This window comes from Danio rerio, chromosome 11 (assembly GCF_052040795.2).
Source record: "Danio rerio strain M-AB ecotype USA chromosome 11, GRCz13ab, whole genome shotgun sequence".
In the NCBI taxonomy this organism is placed as follows: Eukaryota; Metazoa; Chordata; class Actinopteri; order Cypriniformes; family Danionidae; genus Danio; species Danio rerio.
The window spans coordinates 19,097,701-19,112,784 of record NC_141031.1 but is presented as its reverse complement, the minus strand read 5'-3'; the positions used below and the strand labels follow the sequence as shown (position 1 = coordinate 19,112,784).

At 35.5% G+C, this 15,084-nt stretch overlaps 1 protein-coding gene across 2 annotated transcripts; it reads right to left on the bottom strand.

Annotated features, from left to right (window-relative positions):
* Positions 1-243: 243 nt before the first annotated feature.
* Positions 244-13,613, bottom strand: kbtbd8 (kelch repeat and BTB (POZ) domain containing 8). Of its 2 annotated transcripts, XR_015502002.1 has the most exons (5): positions 13,559-13,613; positions 12,341-12,548; positions 6,184-7,301; positions 2,154-4,740; positions 244-2,021 (listed from the first exon to the last, which is right to left on the bottom strand). XR_015502002.1 is itself a non-coding variant. In NM_001110030.1 (4 exon segments), coding segments are annotated over 4 exon segments (1,806 nt in total). In that variant the 5' UTR covers positions 13,575-13,605; the 3' UTR covers positions 4,072-4,276.
* Positions 13,614-15,084: the final 1,471 nt, after the last annotated feature.

The window sequence follows — 15,084 nt, the reverse complement described above, 5'->3', positions numbered from 1 at the left end:
TTAAATGAATTGTAAATTTAATTTGATTCAACTTAAAAATATTTAGTGTAAAACATCAAACTTATTTTAATATTTAGTTTTGAAGAGCAACTGAATGGTCAAAAATAATTAAAAACAATAAAAAATGTAAATAAATGTTTAAGAAAAATAAAAAATATATAAATTATAATCAGTTAATGCTGTTTATGTCTTTCATAATGCAAACAAAGTCATGCTTTCACTTGTAAAACATTACACTAGTCCTTTACTTTTTATTGTTTTATTTTTCAAATTATGTGCAAGGTGAATTTCACAGTAGAGATCAATGAATGTTTACTAAACTCTCACACCATACATACAAGCAAACCAAAGACATACAAAATCAAATGCAAATCAAGAACACGAAAGAAAAAGAAAACACTGTTTAAACTTCTGTGGATAAATTAACAGCAAGCCGAGAGAAACTAAAAAGAAGTTCCTGTGATAGAGCATTCACACCCGCAGCAGCCAGCGACACAAAACTATCGTTTATAAATTCTTTCAAAGCTTTTATTTAACATCTAGACAGACTAGTGTTTTGGAAAATAGCACTGCCATAACTTATTTTCTGTAATGCTTTGTGTTCTTTAAGACTGACGCAATCACAAATAAAAAACTAAATGAACACACACTGAAGAACAAAAATGCTTGTTAATGTTTTGTTTCACAATTTTTTTTTAAAACAAAGCAAAATCATAAAATCTAACAAACCTAAGAGTAAATATTCAAAAAATAAAAAAAAGAAACAAACACACACACACACCCATCTAAAAGTAGGAAAAACAAACAAACAAAAAAACTATTCAAGTTCAAAATAAAGGAAAAAAAGCAAAAAAAAAAATAGTGTAAAAAAAACTGTGCAAGTACAGCAAACATATGTTACAGTATATTACACATACAACAAACCATTTAAATACAGTACTGTGTATTGACAATAATCCTGAGAAGTGTCCATTTCTGGTTCCCATGCTACTGAGCGCAAGTATGTGAAACGTGCATTTGCACCAAAAAAATAATGCGATTTCTTCTCCACCTCCCTTCCAGATGAGGCTGGGCATCAGCTGTCCTATTTAAAGACGCCGTTTACCACGTCTTCAGCCTCCGTGTCTGAAAAACAGAGCGCTTTCCAGGGAGGAAACAATGTAGTGCAAAATCGGGAACCTGCATGATGAAATAAACATGAGGCTGGAAAAAACGAAACAAACGTTGAGACACAATAACTTATATAAGACTGACAACTTTTGGAAGTGTCAAGCGACAACAAATGGCTGTAAAATCACTGTATATTCTGTACAAGATTGTCAAAAAAGCAGCACCAAAAAACAAGATATTTTTTTCTCCATGTTTCAAGACTGGAAGATGAGGGGATGCAAAAAGAAAGAGAGAGAAAGTGTTCATTTGCAGAGTTGGCAAGCCTGTTTCTGACACCAAAAAAAAGGGGAAAAAAAGAAAAACTAATAATTTTTTATCATTAATTTTCTTATAATTCACCCTACAAATGCTTGACTTTTCTCCCAAAATGGACTCTCACAATTGTGAGAATATGTATCTCACAATTAATTCTAACACACTTGTCAAGTCTTAACAAAGGCAATTTTGAGAAAAAGTAAATTGTAAAATTGACAAAAGTCAAAAGTTTCGAGATCAAGGTCAGAACTGAGCAGAAAATTCTTCTACATTTATATTTCTCTTATTTTTATCAGAACTGAGATATAAACTTGTAATTCCAAGTTTGTTAATTACAACAAATTTATATTTAAATAAATTATTGATTTGAAGAAATCATTTTGCAATCCTTGTACATAAAATAGCCTGAATTGTAAGATTCAACGGGGTTGTACACCCCAAAATGAAAATTACCTCATTATTTACTCTCTCTCTCATGAATTAAACAGATTTTTTCTTCTGTTCAAACACAAAAAGACACTATTTTGAAGAAAGCTGATAATAAACACTCGTTGCTTTACAGAGGTGTCCACACTCTGTTGTGGAGGGCCAGTGTCCTGGAGAGTTTAGTTCCATCAAACACACCTGAACCAGCTAATCAAGTTCTTACTAGATATGCTAGAAACTTCCGGGCAGGTGTGTTGAAGCAAGTTAGGGCTAAACTCAGCAGGACACTGGCCCTCCAGGGCTGAGTTTAAACACCCCTGCTTTACATCATAAATCTCAAACTCAGTTCTTGGAGGGCCGTTGCTCTGCACAGTTTTGCTCCAATCTTAATCAAACACAGTTGATCCAACTAATCAAGGTGTCCTAGACTACTAGATTAGATAGGATTGGAGGCAAAACTGTGCAGAGCTGCAGCCCTCCAGGAATTGAGTTTGATACCTAGGCTTTACAAAACATGTATCATGTACAAAACATGTATCATGTACAAAACATGTAAGTTCCTGGAGGGCCGCAGCTCTGCACAGTTTATTTCCAAATGTAATTAAACACACCTGATCAAACTAATTTAGTCCTTCAGTTCTGTTTGAAACCCCAGATCAGTATGTTGAAGCAGGGTGGAAACTAAACTGTGCAGAGATGCAGCCCTCCAGTATTTGACACCAGTGTTTTACATAGTAGAAGTAAAACACTATGGAAGTCAATGAGTGCCATCTACAAGCATTTTTCAAAATATCTACTTGTGTTTTAATCAAGGGTGAGAAAACGACAGATTTTTCAATTTGGGGTGAACTATCCTCTTAAGCTTACCGTTGATTAAAAAAAAAATAGTAATTACCTTTTTACAAAGTTCAGTGACCAAACAAGCTTTAATAAACAGAGCATGTGTGAGTGCTTTTATCGGAAAACTAGACTCAGTTGCAAAATACACCTTTTCTAAAGTAAAAGCACCTTAGTGCAAACGCAAACTGTATTGTAAGACTTCAAACAGGCTCGGCTAGCTCCATCACTGATGCCTGTGCCTTTGAAGTGAACAGGCACCATTACATCCCTTCATAGCAACACAATTGACTGAACGTTAACCAACTCTGCCCTTGGTGGCAAAACAAAGGCCATTTTAAACTTTTTATTCTGGAATTATTGTTGTAAAACCTCATCGCTTGAGTTTTCTAATGCACTTTATCTACGGAACCATGACAGAACACCTGTTATTGCTGCCACGAGGAGCAGGCTAGGCCTTCCTTGAACACATTTTGGCATTTTGGAGGCATTTTCAAACTGCACCAGTGTCTCAGACACGAGGAGTCAATAAATGCCAGTGGATTGTGAGCATCCACATTTTGGCTGTCTCCTCTTTAACCTGCTTCATGTTCTCTCCTGATCTGAGCTGTTCTGTTGTTTTGGCCGTCAACAAATTGCCCGCTTTTGATTTCAGCTACAAATTAAGCTGGTATCCGCGTTTATTTTTTTTCCTTATCTTCTCCAATATGGAGACTGAGTATAAACTTGTAACCTCACTAAAGATCTGGCTGGTGATGCGAAATTGCAAAGATATAGATTTCAATGTGGAAGCTGGGCACATAATAAAAGCAAAGGAAAATTTTAAACTGCTGTGAAGTTTAAGTCAACACACGAAATGACTTAAAATAAATGAAAAGACTTTTAAAAAATAAACGACAGCCACCTATGTGTTCATCTTGGCAAACAAGTTATTTCCATTAATAATCGAAAATCCTCTAACTAAATTCTTAAGCAAACCACAGAAAGTCTCTTAGTAGGTTGCATTGATCAACCGCCACATCTGCAAACCTGAAAGAAATGACCATTTAAAAACTCAGTATTCACACTAACAGTGAGCAAACTTGCTCATCATACCCGTATGAATATTTATAGCTTTAAATATTTATTTTTTTCACCTATTTTACTTTAATTGTACTCGGCTGTTGACATACTGCTTGTCCTTAAGGACATCTACTTCTCGCGATCACCCAAGCCAAAACAGCAACAGAAACTTTAGATAGAATGCAGCAAAAAATGACTCAACATCTGCCAAAAAGAGAGAAAACCCCCAAAGATAATTGCACTTATGATTCACTTTTGAAACTGTAAAACAAGCGATTGTGTGGGTGCTTTGTGCACAATTGTCAAACGTAAAATACTGCCTTTTTTTTTTTTTTACTTTTTCGAACAGCACCCTCGAGTTTATTGATTGGAACCTTTAACGCTTTAAGACTTCCCCTGCAGTTCTGCTATTGGGGACACAGACAGCACCATGTATTGAGTAGTACCACCATCCAATCCTCCAAAAATATTGATCTGCTGTCTCAAACAGCACGTTGTGTCATGATCTTCCCCCCCTCTTCGCTGCTCACAGCACTTTCTGAAGACACTGAGGGTATAATTTGGCCACCACGCACTCAAAATGGCGACCGAGGTCCCAGAGGCGGTCCGGCGTCTCATAGACCTTTGTCCAATGGTCAGCTTCATCATCGTACTGGTAGAGCGAGTTCTTGCGGCTGGTGCGAAACACGTGTTCTTCGACCATGACCTGCGTAGCTCGAACGAACAGATGCAATCGGCCCTGAAGCAGAAGCACCTTTATGTAGGGACTGGTTGCTTGGTCGAAGGGAAGGTCTCTTTTGCGGCACCATGTGTTCTGCTCGATGTCATACACCTCGACAGTGAATGTGCGCTGGTGGTTCCTGCAGATGCCTGCAATGTAGTAGATGCAGTTTTTGTGCAGGGCAGCCAAACCTTGAGTTCGGGGAATGTTCATGGACGGTAAATGGCCCCAATAGTCTTTGCGAGGGTCGAAACAGAAAAAGTACTCTCCTGCGAAAGAGTCATAAGATGATCAATATCCAAAACTGCTAACATAAAAATGTTTAAATATAAAATGTAGATTTTAAAGGTAGTTCTTTGTTTTGCTCAGCACCAAAATTAAATGAAAAACTGTGGATTAAAAATGAAATTCACAAACCAGTTTATGTACCATTTAATCACAATTTATAAATTAAATGCCGATATTAATAATTTTAATTAGCTTCAGTTGCTATCTTAATTCTAGTCAACCCAAATCTTTTTATTTAATACTTAAGCTTTACTTAAAAAAAATAAACAAATAAAAACATATTTAATAGTTTTAGTTATGACTCCATTACTTTTTTTTTTTACAATTGAGTACAGCAAGTTTGTGTGTTATTATTTATAAAAAATAATGTATGATTTATAATTGTGCATGTTTCAATAATTCATTGTGCAATGTAAATGAATCTTTAATATTTATTTTATATTACTGTTTATTATCTATATTATATATTATTATTGTAACATTTATTAACTGTCATTTAGATATTATGTCAGCCTTCTTTTTAATATATACATAAACTCAAATATATCATAGTTTAATATACACAAACAAGTTCTAGTTTTTTTGTTTTTGTTAACCACAATACATTGTACTGATCTTATTCTACAATGTCGAAGTGCACTCCTTTTAGTGATTGCTTTAAAACTTCTGATTCAGTTGGCTATGGGAGAAATGAATAAGAATTATAAATGGCAGAAAATAATATAATATAATATAATATAATAGGAAAATATCAATTTGCAACATCAAGCAGCATAGCAATGCTTTTAATGTATGAAAAAAAATGGAAGTGAATGAGACTGGAAGTCTTGAGAAAGAGATTCAAATGGCTGTGTCCATTCGTACGCAAAGAATAAGGTGAAAAGACACACGCCAATAATCTTTTAACAATAATTAGTTAACGTTTTTTCTTTTTAAGTATTTACATTTATTTTAAAGTATTTTTTTACTGATTAAACCAAATTGGTGTTATATTACATGTTGCCATTTTTTACTTGTGAAAGCACTGTGCTTGTTTCAGTGTGTAATGCTGATTTCTAAATAAAATTTTTAATTCATAATTCCAAATATCACAAAGCACCACATTATCAGAACTTGCAATAAAAAAATAAAAAATATTGAAAAAGTTTTTTTTGGGGGGGAAACATAAGTTGCTGTTTACATATTCCTTTCCAAACAAGCATTCTATGACATTTTCTGTTGCAAACTTTCAGCGGTTAAAATATCAGCACATCCCTAAGAGTAAGTGCTACTCTAGCTCTTTACTGCTGATTTTGCTGAGAGAGGTTAACCTGCCTGACCTTATCATCTGAGCAGAGCTAAAAGACACGACAGGCCAATGAATTACAAGGATATATGCATTTGTACAGCCTGATTTTAGGTGACTCTGCAATAACCCCACTCACCTTGCAGCACATAGATGCGGTCCTTATACTCTATTGTGCTGTGAAACTCCATGGCCACCGGCATGGGGCTGACCGCTGTCCAGCAGTTGTCTCTGGCATCATAGCACTCCACGGACTTTAATGCATTACGTCCATCCCCCTCATACACTCGACCACCCAGAGCGTAAAGTTTCCCACAGCAGTGCACTAGTCGGCAGCCGATGCGTGCCCGTAGCATGGGCGACCTTGGAAGCCACCTATTACCAGCGTGTTCATACTGCCAAAAGTCGCTTTCTGCACGGTGATCAATGCACACCTCACTATTGCTCGGCCGATAGCCTCCAGCAATGAAGATGTCATTTTCTGACGAAATCAAAATGCCAACCTCTCGGAGGTCATTGGGCGGCTTGCACAGCTTGTACACCTTCCCGGCGGCAATGTCCAGGCAAGGCACGGTCTGCTTCTTCCCTGAATGCTTGTGAGCAGCATCGAAGCAGATGATCATCTCAGATGCAGTCATACCAAGCCTTTGAGAGCAACCATTGGTGCCATTGAGCCGACTCTTATCCGAGGAATCCCTAGACAAGGCCAGAGCGAAGGCTGGAGGTATACGACTCAAAAAGGCCTCTTCCAAAAGTGGCAAGCGGATGCATTTGGCAAAAACCTCCGGTAAATCGGCTTCCCGACGTGAGCAATCATACTCCAACCAGTGCACAATGCTTTCATACACATGTTCCTCTTTCTCCACGTTCAGATCGTCACTGTTAAGAATGCTGACTAGCTGATCTTTGGTCAGATGAAGGAACTCTTGCTCGCCCATTACACATAGAAACTTCTTGCGGATGTAATCCTGTGAACGCTCTCGCAACTCCTGGTGACCGTAGGCATCTGCAAACATGAAGACCCCAATGCAGTTCTGAGGGTCCAAACGGCTGATCATGAACTGGGCACATTGGTCTTGGAGGGCTGGGATCTGGAAGATGCTGGCAGCTGTGAACAGAGCCTGCACGTTCGACTCTGTGAGAGTGACCCGTGAGGTGTAAGCATAGTCCAGAACCAAATGCATGGACTCTGACTCCACGCCAACAATCCGCACCTCCCGCTGACTGCTCTCTGTAAGGCCACTTGTGAACATAGATCTGGCAAAAGACAAAGTACCATTAAAATGTGTTTTTATTTCATGAAAGTCTTTCAATTGTATGAGTTGCTGACTGCAATTAAATTGTAAAGAAATATGTGTTTATGTAACAAATGAAGACAGCATGAGTCAATGATTTATTTTAATTATTCAGCCTGACATGTTTACTGAAAAGTGCTTTTATTTTACCCAGACATTAAAAAAGAACATATTTTAGAGCGGTAATCCCAATACCGTGAAATCTTATACCAGCCCATGTTTTCGAGATTTTTATCTCTATTGGAATCAAAACACTTTTTGCTGCAAAGCCATATGCATTTACAGGGCTCAACAATAAGGGATGCCCGATGGACCCGTGCCAGCGTGCGAAAGCGTCTCGGCGCAGTCGACAGAATCGTTACTGACACTATTAACTGCAACTATTTGTCAACTTGTGTTTAAATACAGTTTAAATACAGTTTTTTATTGCTTTTATATTTTCACATATTGCTTTTCGGTTTCTTTTTTTTGTGATTGGATCATGTGCGAACATTTTTTTTTTTTAACCTGAGAACAACCAGTACAGCGAAGAGGTGGTAGGATAAATAATGAGGCTTAAGGATAACATATGTTTCTAACGCCTTGGAAGCAGACATTTACGTGGGTGCAACGCACCAAAAAAATTAAGCAATGTTTTGCACCGTTTGCTGTCAGTTTGGCAAGTCAGCCACCTTTTTAAAAAATAATTTAGAACTGCAATAAAACACTTGCACATTTTTCATACTGCTCTTTTTCTTTGTATAACACTTTGATTTTTGCTCATTATACATTGATTTTAAAAATATTTATAATTTACATACGCAAACATTATTTTTGTCATATTATTTAAAAGATGCGGCTAAGAAACAGCTATTAACATATATATATATATATATTTTTTTATGTAACCAGTAAAAAGGGCAGGGTAAGTAAAAATCTAAATTACTGGACCGATTGGGTCAGTTGAATAAGTCCTTAGTCGTCGAACCCTGATTTATATGTTATATATCATACTCAAAGTCTACTGTAGGCATAGGACGATAACCAGTTTGAAAAAGTCAAGGTTTTAAAACCTCAATTTTCTGTCATACCATTCTTACAGTATTTACAAGTTTTTTTTTCCCATTTATTTTAGCTTTTTAACCACACATCAAGTGACATCATTACTGTTAATGACATATTTACTGTTGTAAAATATTTTTTTGTTTATTGTAAAATATTTTAAATGTTTTTTCAGGGTATATACAGGAATTAGCAAGTAAAATTCAATACCTTTTAAGACCTTTTTAAGAGTCTTTCCATTCATTTTAAGACCTCATTGACACTTTAGGTCTGAACCGGTAAGATTGGCAGGATTTTTTATATATTCACCAAATACTGATTGTAAGAAACTAATCCTAAACTAAAACATTATTCATATACCTCATAAAAATGTAGAAGGTGTCGCCTATAGAACAGCAGAAATAATGATGCTACGTTGGTTTCTGCAGTAAACAAAGCAGTGTGGTATCAAATATAGCAGAATTGTATCGATTTCATAAACTACACAGCATCCCAAAATTTCTAACTTTTGCATACAACTTTAATTATACAACTGCATAATCAAAAATGATGCAAAATTTAACAGTTACAGTAACAGTTTAACAGTAGCAGCATTTAAGACTTTAAATTGATTTAACATACTTTAAGACCCTGCGGAAACCCTGTTCTTAACATAAAATAGTGCGGTCAATGTTTTTTTTTTTTTTGTTTTTCCCCAGACAATTAAAAAAAGAACATATTGTAGAGCAGTAATCACAATACCGTGAAACCATGACATTTTTATTCAAGGTTATCATACCATCAGAACCTCATATACTGGCCTATGCCTAGTGAAATGTGACCTGGGTTTTACAGGTGCATATCTCTCAAAGATGAGACATGTTTCTACAAATGATTCTCCAGGTATGCCATACATTGCGCCTACTGACTACTGGCAATATCCTTTACTATCATCAATTCACAAAACATCAGTGTCTTTTTTCAGGGTCCATATTGAAATAGGTGTTTTGCTCATTAAAAAAATGAGACACAAACCATGAGGAGACCCATGAATTTATAGTTTACAAAGTTAAAATGCAAAGAAATAAATAGTAATTTAATGCCCTGCAACATTTGTAATTTCATATACATATGACTACAATTTATATCATTATAGAGATAATCGTGTTCATATAAACACTAAATGAGGACTTTTCCCTCAATCCCCGGGTCTTAATGCAGACTTAATGCAGCAGGTCTCTGCCCTGTTAATTTTAACCATTAGCCCTAACGGTAATCTGGAGGATATAGGCGAACAGCACCACAGCGATGCGTCTAAATGTGAACGAACTCCTGATAAAAGACGACGTCTGCCATTCTCCAATTCTCGTACTGCTCTCCTGACAAAAATTCTTGCAGCACACACACATATTTGCTGTATCGGCCCTGACAGGATCGCAGGGAAAAACATGCAACAAACCCCGTGGATCATGGAAACAAACACATTCGAGCCTTCATGAATGGCTAAATACTCATGCCGCATGCCGTGGGTCCGCAGACGCGTCTCACCCAGTCATCAACGTAGGATTTCACAGCTGAGCTTGGCAGTGGCAGCCAGGTTTGCATTGTCTTCGGAAAGTAGTGCTCTCATGAATAATTAAGAAGCCGGCTCTTCTCATAGGATAAGAAAACTCCGCTATAAATAATAATGAGAAATCGACGCGTCATCTTTGCACTTGCAGTTCTGCGCTACGTCGCCGATTTTAATCCAGCCCCAAAAATCATCTGCTGTGCGTTAATAACTCAGTAAGTAACCACGTTCCTTATCATTGTCGATATGCTTGATTGAGAGTCATTGTGTATTTTGCTTTAAATCGCCTCAGGAAAAATATTACGTGTAAACCTTTCCTGCTGTGTCTCTGTTGTGTTAAGAGATATCAGGGGAGATTCACTTATTACTCCAGGGCCGAATAATGTTAGTTTCGGGGTGAACTCTTTTCGTTGTAGCTGGTGAATGAAAGAGGACACATGTAACTTGGTCCAAAATATTAATTACTTTCCGTGTGATACAAAAATTTTGTCACCAAAGAGGGAACATCACAGAAAATGATCTCATTGCTTAAAAACCGCTCCTCTTTTCTCTCTTTCTTTGTCTCACACACCCCAAACTGCAGCCCAGTCCCGTTGAAGGACACGCACATTTTACAACACCTATAAACATAACGGTTGTTTGTAATCTGATTATTTGTTATTATTAACGAGTTGCTGGTCATGTGTTGTTGATGCAAGATGTATTCAGTTTGATCGGAATATTCATATTGATTATAACGAGCTTGCGTGAGAGCTGTCACCACACACACACACACGCTGTAGCACGGGGGAGAGGCGAGAGGTGAATCTAGTCAAAGGGGCTCTTAACTAGCTGCTCATTCTGTCTTTATATTCTGCTCTGTGTTTGTCAAAGTCAGCTCAATGCAGGTTTTGTATCAAAATCTGACTCTGATGGCAACTCTGCCTCTACAGTTGAGTAAAACTCTCAGTGGTTTATCATAAACTTTTCATCAATCATTTTCCCGCGATTGACGGCAAGAACGAGCGCAGACGCGTCTGATTGACAAGCAGCACCTACATGTGACATGGTAAAACCCCAAATAGGATGAATCTGTGCCACATTTTCTAAACGTACTACCTGTATTTAGCTGTTGGCTTGTACGGTGACTCTAAACTGTCAAAACTCCTCTGATAAAGGCTTTTTCGGACATGACATATTTGTCCATGTGTACATCACTGTAACATGTTTTATTCATGATGGTTTCAGTTCTTAGCTCTTTCATTTTCATCTTATTTAAATATATTTATCTTGCTTGTTAATTAAATACCATATTGTTATTTAACTATTATTTTTATGCAACAATCAACTTACATGTTCATTTGCAATAAAGAAAAGGAAAAATTTTTTTGCATGCTGATTTATGTGAAATGATGAATATAGGTCTATAATCACCTTGAAATTTTGAAGTTATAGCTTTTTTTGCTTTGTGTATAGGCTATTCAGTTCATAAGAGCAGTTCAATCATTTATGAAGTTTGCTGTAAAAAAATATAACAATTTAAAATATTTATGATTATTATTTATTTATGGCCTCCAAGTCTGAAGAATTATCGGTTATCGGTATCGGCCAAAAAATCCATATCGGTGTATCCCTATCCACCATCATGGATGTGGCATTTGAAGTAAAAACTCAAAACATTAATTCACATAGAAAGTATATGTTAACATTATATTGAAACATCTGTTTATATTTTCCAAAACAACCAACCATAGAGTTATGTGATCAGAAAAATAGTAATCTATTTTTTTTAGATTTTAAATGAAGAAAATTAACCTGCTTTATGGATGTGACCAAAAAGTCTGGGAATTTACAGTCTACAACATTGTAGAAATTCTGTAAATTAAATTCTGCACAACCCAAAAGAAATAATGATAATCAAAAGGATAAGTGTTGGATTTTATTTTACATTTTTGCAATGATGAGGAAAAGCTTCATTATGGATGTGACATCTCTCTGTTAGGGATATGACATATGTGAAATTGCCACTTGTGTGACTTTGGTAAATCAAACATAATTGTTTTTAAACACTGACAGAGAAATTCTTGAGTATTTTACAGTACTTATACAAGCCTACGTACACATGGTCATGACAAAAAAGTTCTTTTGAATCTTTAATAATTTAATAAAATTAGTTTCATGTGAGCTTAATTTTTAAGTTCATCTTTAAGTTTTCAAAAGTCAAAGGGAAATAAAATGTGCAGTAATATTTAGTGGTTTCAGACAAAATAAGTGAGGAAAAAAATGACTTGGCTAATAAAGTTTAACTGTCTAATATGTGTATATAAAACATAAAAAAATTAAATGCATATTAACGTTGTACTGTGGTGTGTCTTTCCTTTTCTGAAAATTTTATACTGAATGGTTTAGAGGTGTGTAATCTGTGCTGCTACCTGAAATAAGGACTGATGGCAGCAAGAACATTTCTGTGACAAGAGAATGTCTTCCCATGGTCCACTTCCACGACAATGTCAGTCAGCTGAGCTTCGTCGTACAAGGCTTTTAGCTGCTGGAGGATGTTACAGGCATGCAGGGCATCTACCCCGTTGTAGCTTGTGCTTGCTGGAGTTCCATTCTGTACTTGTAACAGCTTTCCTACGTCTATGAGACAAAAATGCAGAGACAGCTGAGATGATGCAATGTAATCCAAGTATGACTTATTTAGCCCTTCGGATTACATACATTTCTCAATGTTACAATTACATGACCAAGGTGAATTTTAAGTTGGCTCTAAATTTGAAAAATTCAGAGATCGAACCCTCAGTTTTAATGCAAATACTTCGAAATTTCTTTTAGTCAGTTTTACTTTCTCTAGCCCTCTTTTTACTGAGATGATATACGTGCATTTTAAATAGTACTTGATTTTAACTGAAGTCAGAGACTGAAACACTGAGTTTCAATCTAAATCAACCACTTAATAAACTTCAGTTAAAAGAACATTAGGTAATAAACTCAGTTTTTATACAAAAAGCCAGTGTCACACAAGTTCTTAACGTTACTAGAGACAAAAGATTTTCATTAACCAATATAAGACTCCAGATGGTATTTAGAGTATAACTAGGTATGAGCAAAAAATGTATGTTTTAGAGTAATGCTTTGGACAGCCACATACAATTAATACTCTTTAATTAATCTGATCGAAGACGTGTGCTTGGTTACTACGAGTAAGCGAGTCTCGGTGCTTAACTTATTAACTGTGCTAATCCAGGTGCTGTTTTACCGGTTAGCACAACATCAGGCTAGTCCGGTCTCGAGTCATTCAAACATGGGCTAGGACTCTTTCATACCAGGAAATAAACCATGACAGCGAATTAAAAATGTAAAAAGGAGACAAATACACGACGATTAATGTAGTTGAGAGAGTAATATCATAAAACAGGGAGCAAATAAGCGAGTGTTTACACACTCTCGCCGAGCTAGTCACGCTAGCCGCTACCTCTCCGTACTTTTCTGCCTATATACAAACAACAACAGCAGATTACCGTATATATGAACAAACCGTCTAACTCAATCGCATACAGTTAAAGCTAGTTACTATTACAGATAAATAACGCGTAAACCGGCTAAAAAACTCTTGTAAATAAGTTTGGATTTTGAAGAGAAGATCTAACCTCCACTGGCAGCCATTCTCCCCAATCTGTTCACGGCGACTGGGAAAACGTCACTAATGGAATGGAGCCCCGGAAACAGGGATTAGCCAATCAGCTTCGCCCAATGTTGGCAACAGCCAATAGGGCTTCGAGGCCGCCTGTTTTAGCAAAATAGTTCAAAGCAGAGTTTATATTCCCTCAGGAGCGGCGTTGCCTGGGTTTGTGAGCAACCACATGAATATGTTTTTGAGATAAAATGTATATATATGTTAATAAATCATAGATAGGATGCACATTATTCATGAGTTAAGGGTCCAAATGTTAATAGAGAATATATGGGTCAGGAGTAAAAACTTTATTTATTTATTTTATTTTTTTTTTTAAACAAAAATAAATAAAAGTAGGCTTCATAGTTTAAGCCTTTATTTTTTCCGTACAATTATGTATTTAAAGAAAATCATATTTCACTAATATGCTATTCAATGTAACCATATATATATATATATATATATATATATATATATATATATATATATATATATATATATATATATATATATATATATATATATATATATGTATATATATATATATATATATATATATATATATATATATATATATATATATATATAATATATATATATGTATATAGTTCAAGTCAGAATTATTAGCCCCCCTGAATAATTAGCCCTCTGTTTGTTTATTTATTTATTTATTTATTTTTGTTTTTGCCTAAATTCTGTTTAATGGAGAAAAGATTTTTTTTTAACAAATTTCTTAACATGATAGTTTTAATAACTCATCTCTAAATAACTAATTTATTTTCTCTTTGCCATGATGACAGTAAATAATATTTTACTTGATATTATTTCAAGAAACCTCTATACAGATTAGTGACATTTAAAGGCTTAACCAGGTTAATTAGGTTAAATAGGCAGGTTGGGGTAATTAGGCAAGTTATTGTATAACAATGGTTTGTTCTGTAGACTATCGAAAAAATAGTCTAGCTTAAAAGGCTAATAATATTGTCCTTAAAATGTTGTTTAAAATAATTAAAAACTGCTATTATTCTAGCCTAGCCGAAATAAAACAATAAGACTTTCTCCAGAAGAAAAAAAATATTATCAGACATACTGTGAACATTTCCTTGCCCTGTCAAACATAATTTGGAAAATATTTTTAAAAGAAAAAAAAATTCTAAGGAGGGCTAATAATTCTGACTTCAACTGTATACACACGCACGCACACACACGCAGACAAACACACACAAACACACACACACACACACACACACACACACACACACACACACACACACACACACACACACACACACACACACACACACACACACACACACACACACACAGTTGAATTCAGAATTATTAGACCCGCTGAATTATTAGCCAACTGTTTATTTTCTCCACAATTTCTGTTTAATGGAGAGAGGATTTTTTTTTCAACTAAACTTAATAGTTTTAATAACTCATTTCTAATAACTATATTTTTATATTTGCCATGATGACAGTATAATATTTTACTAG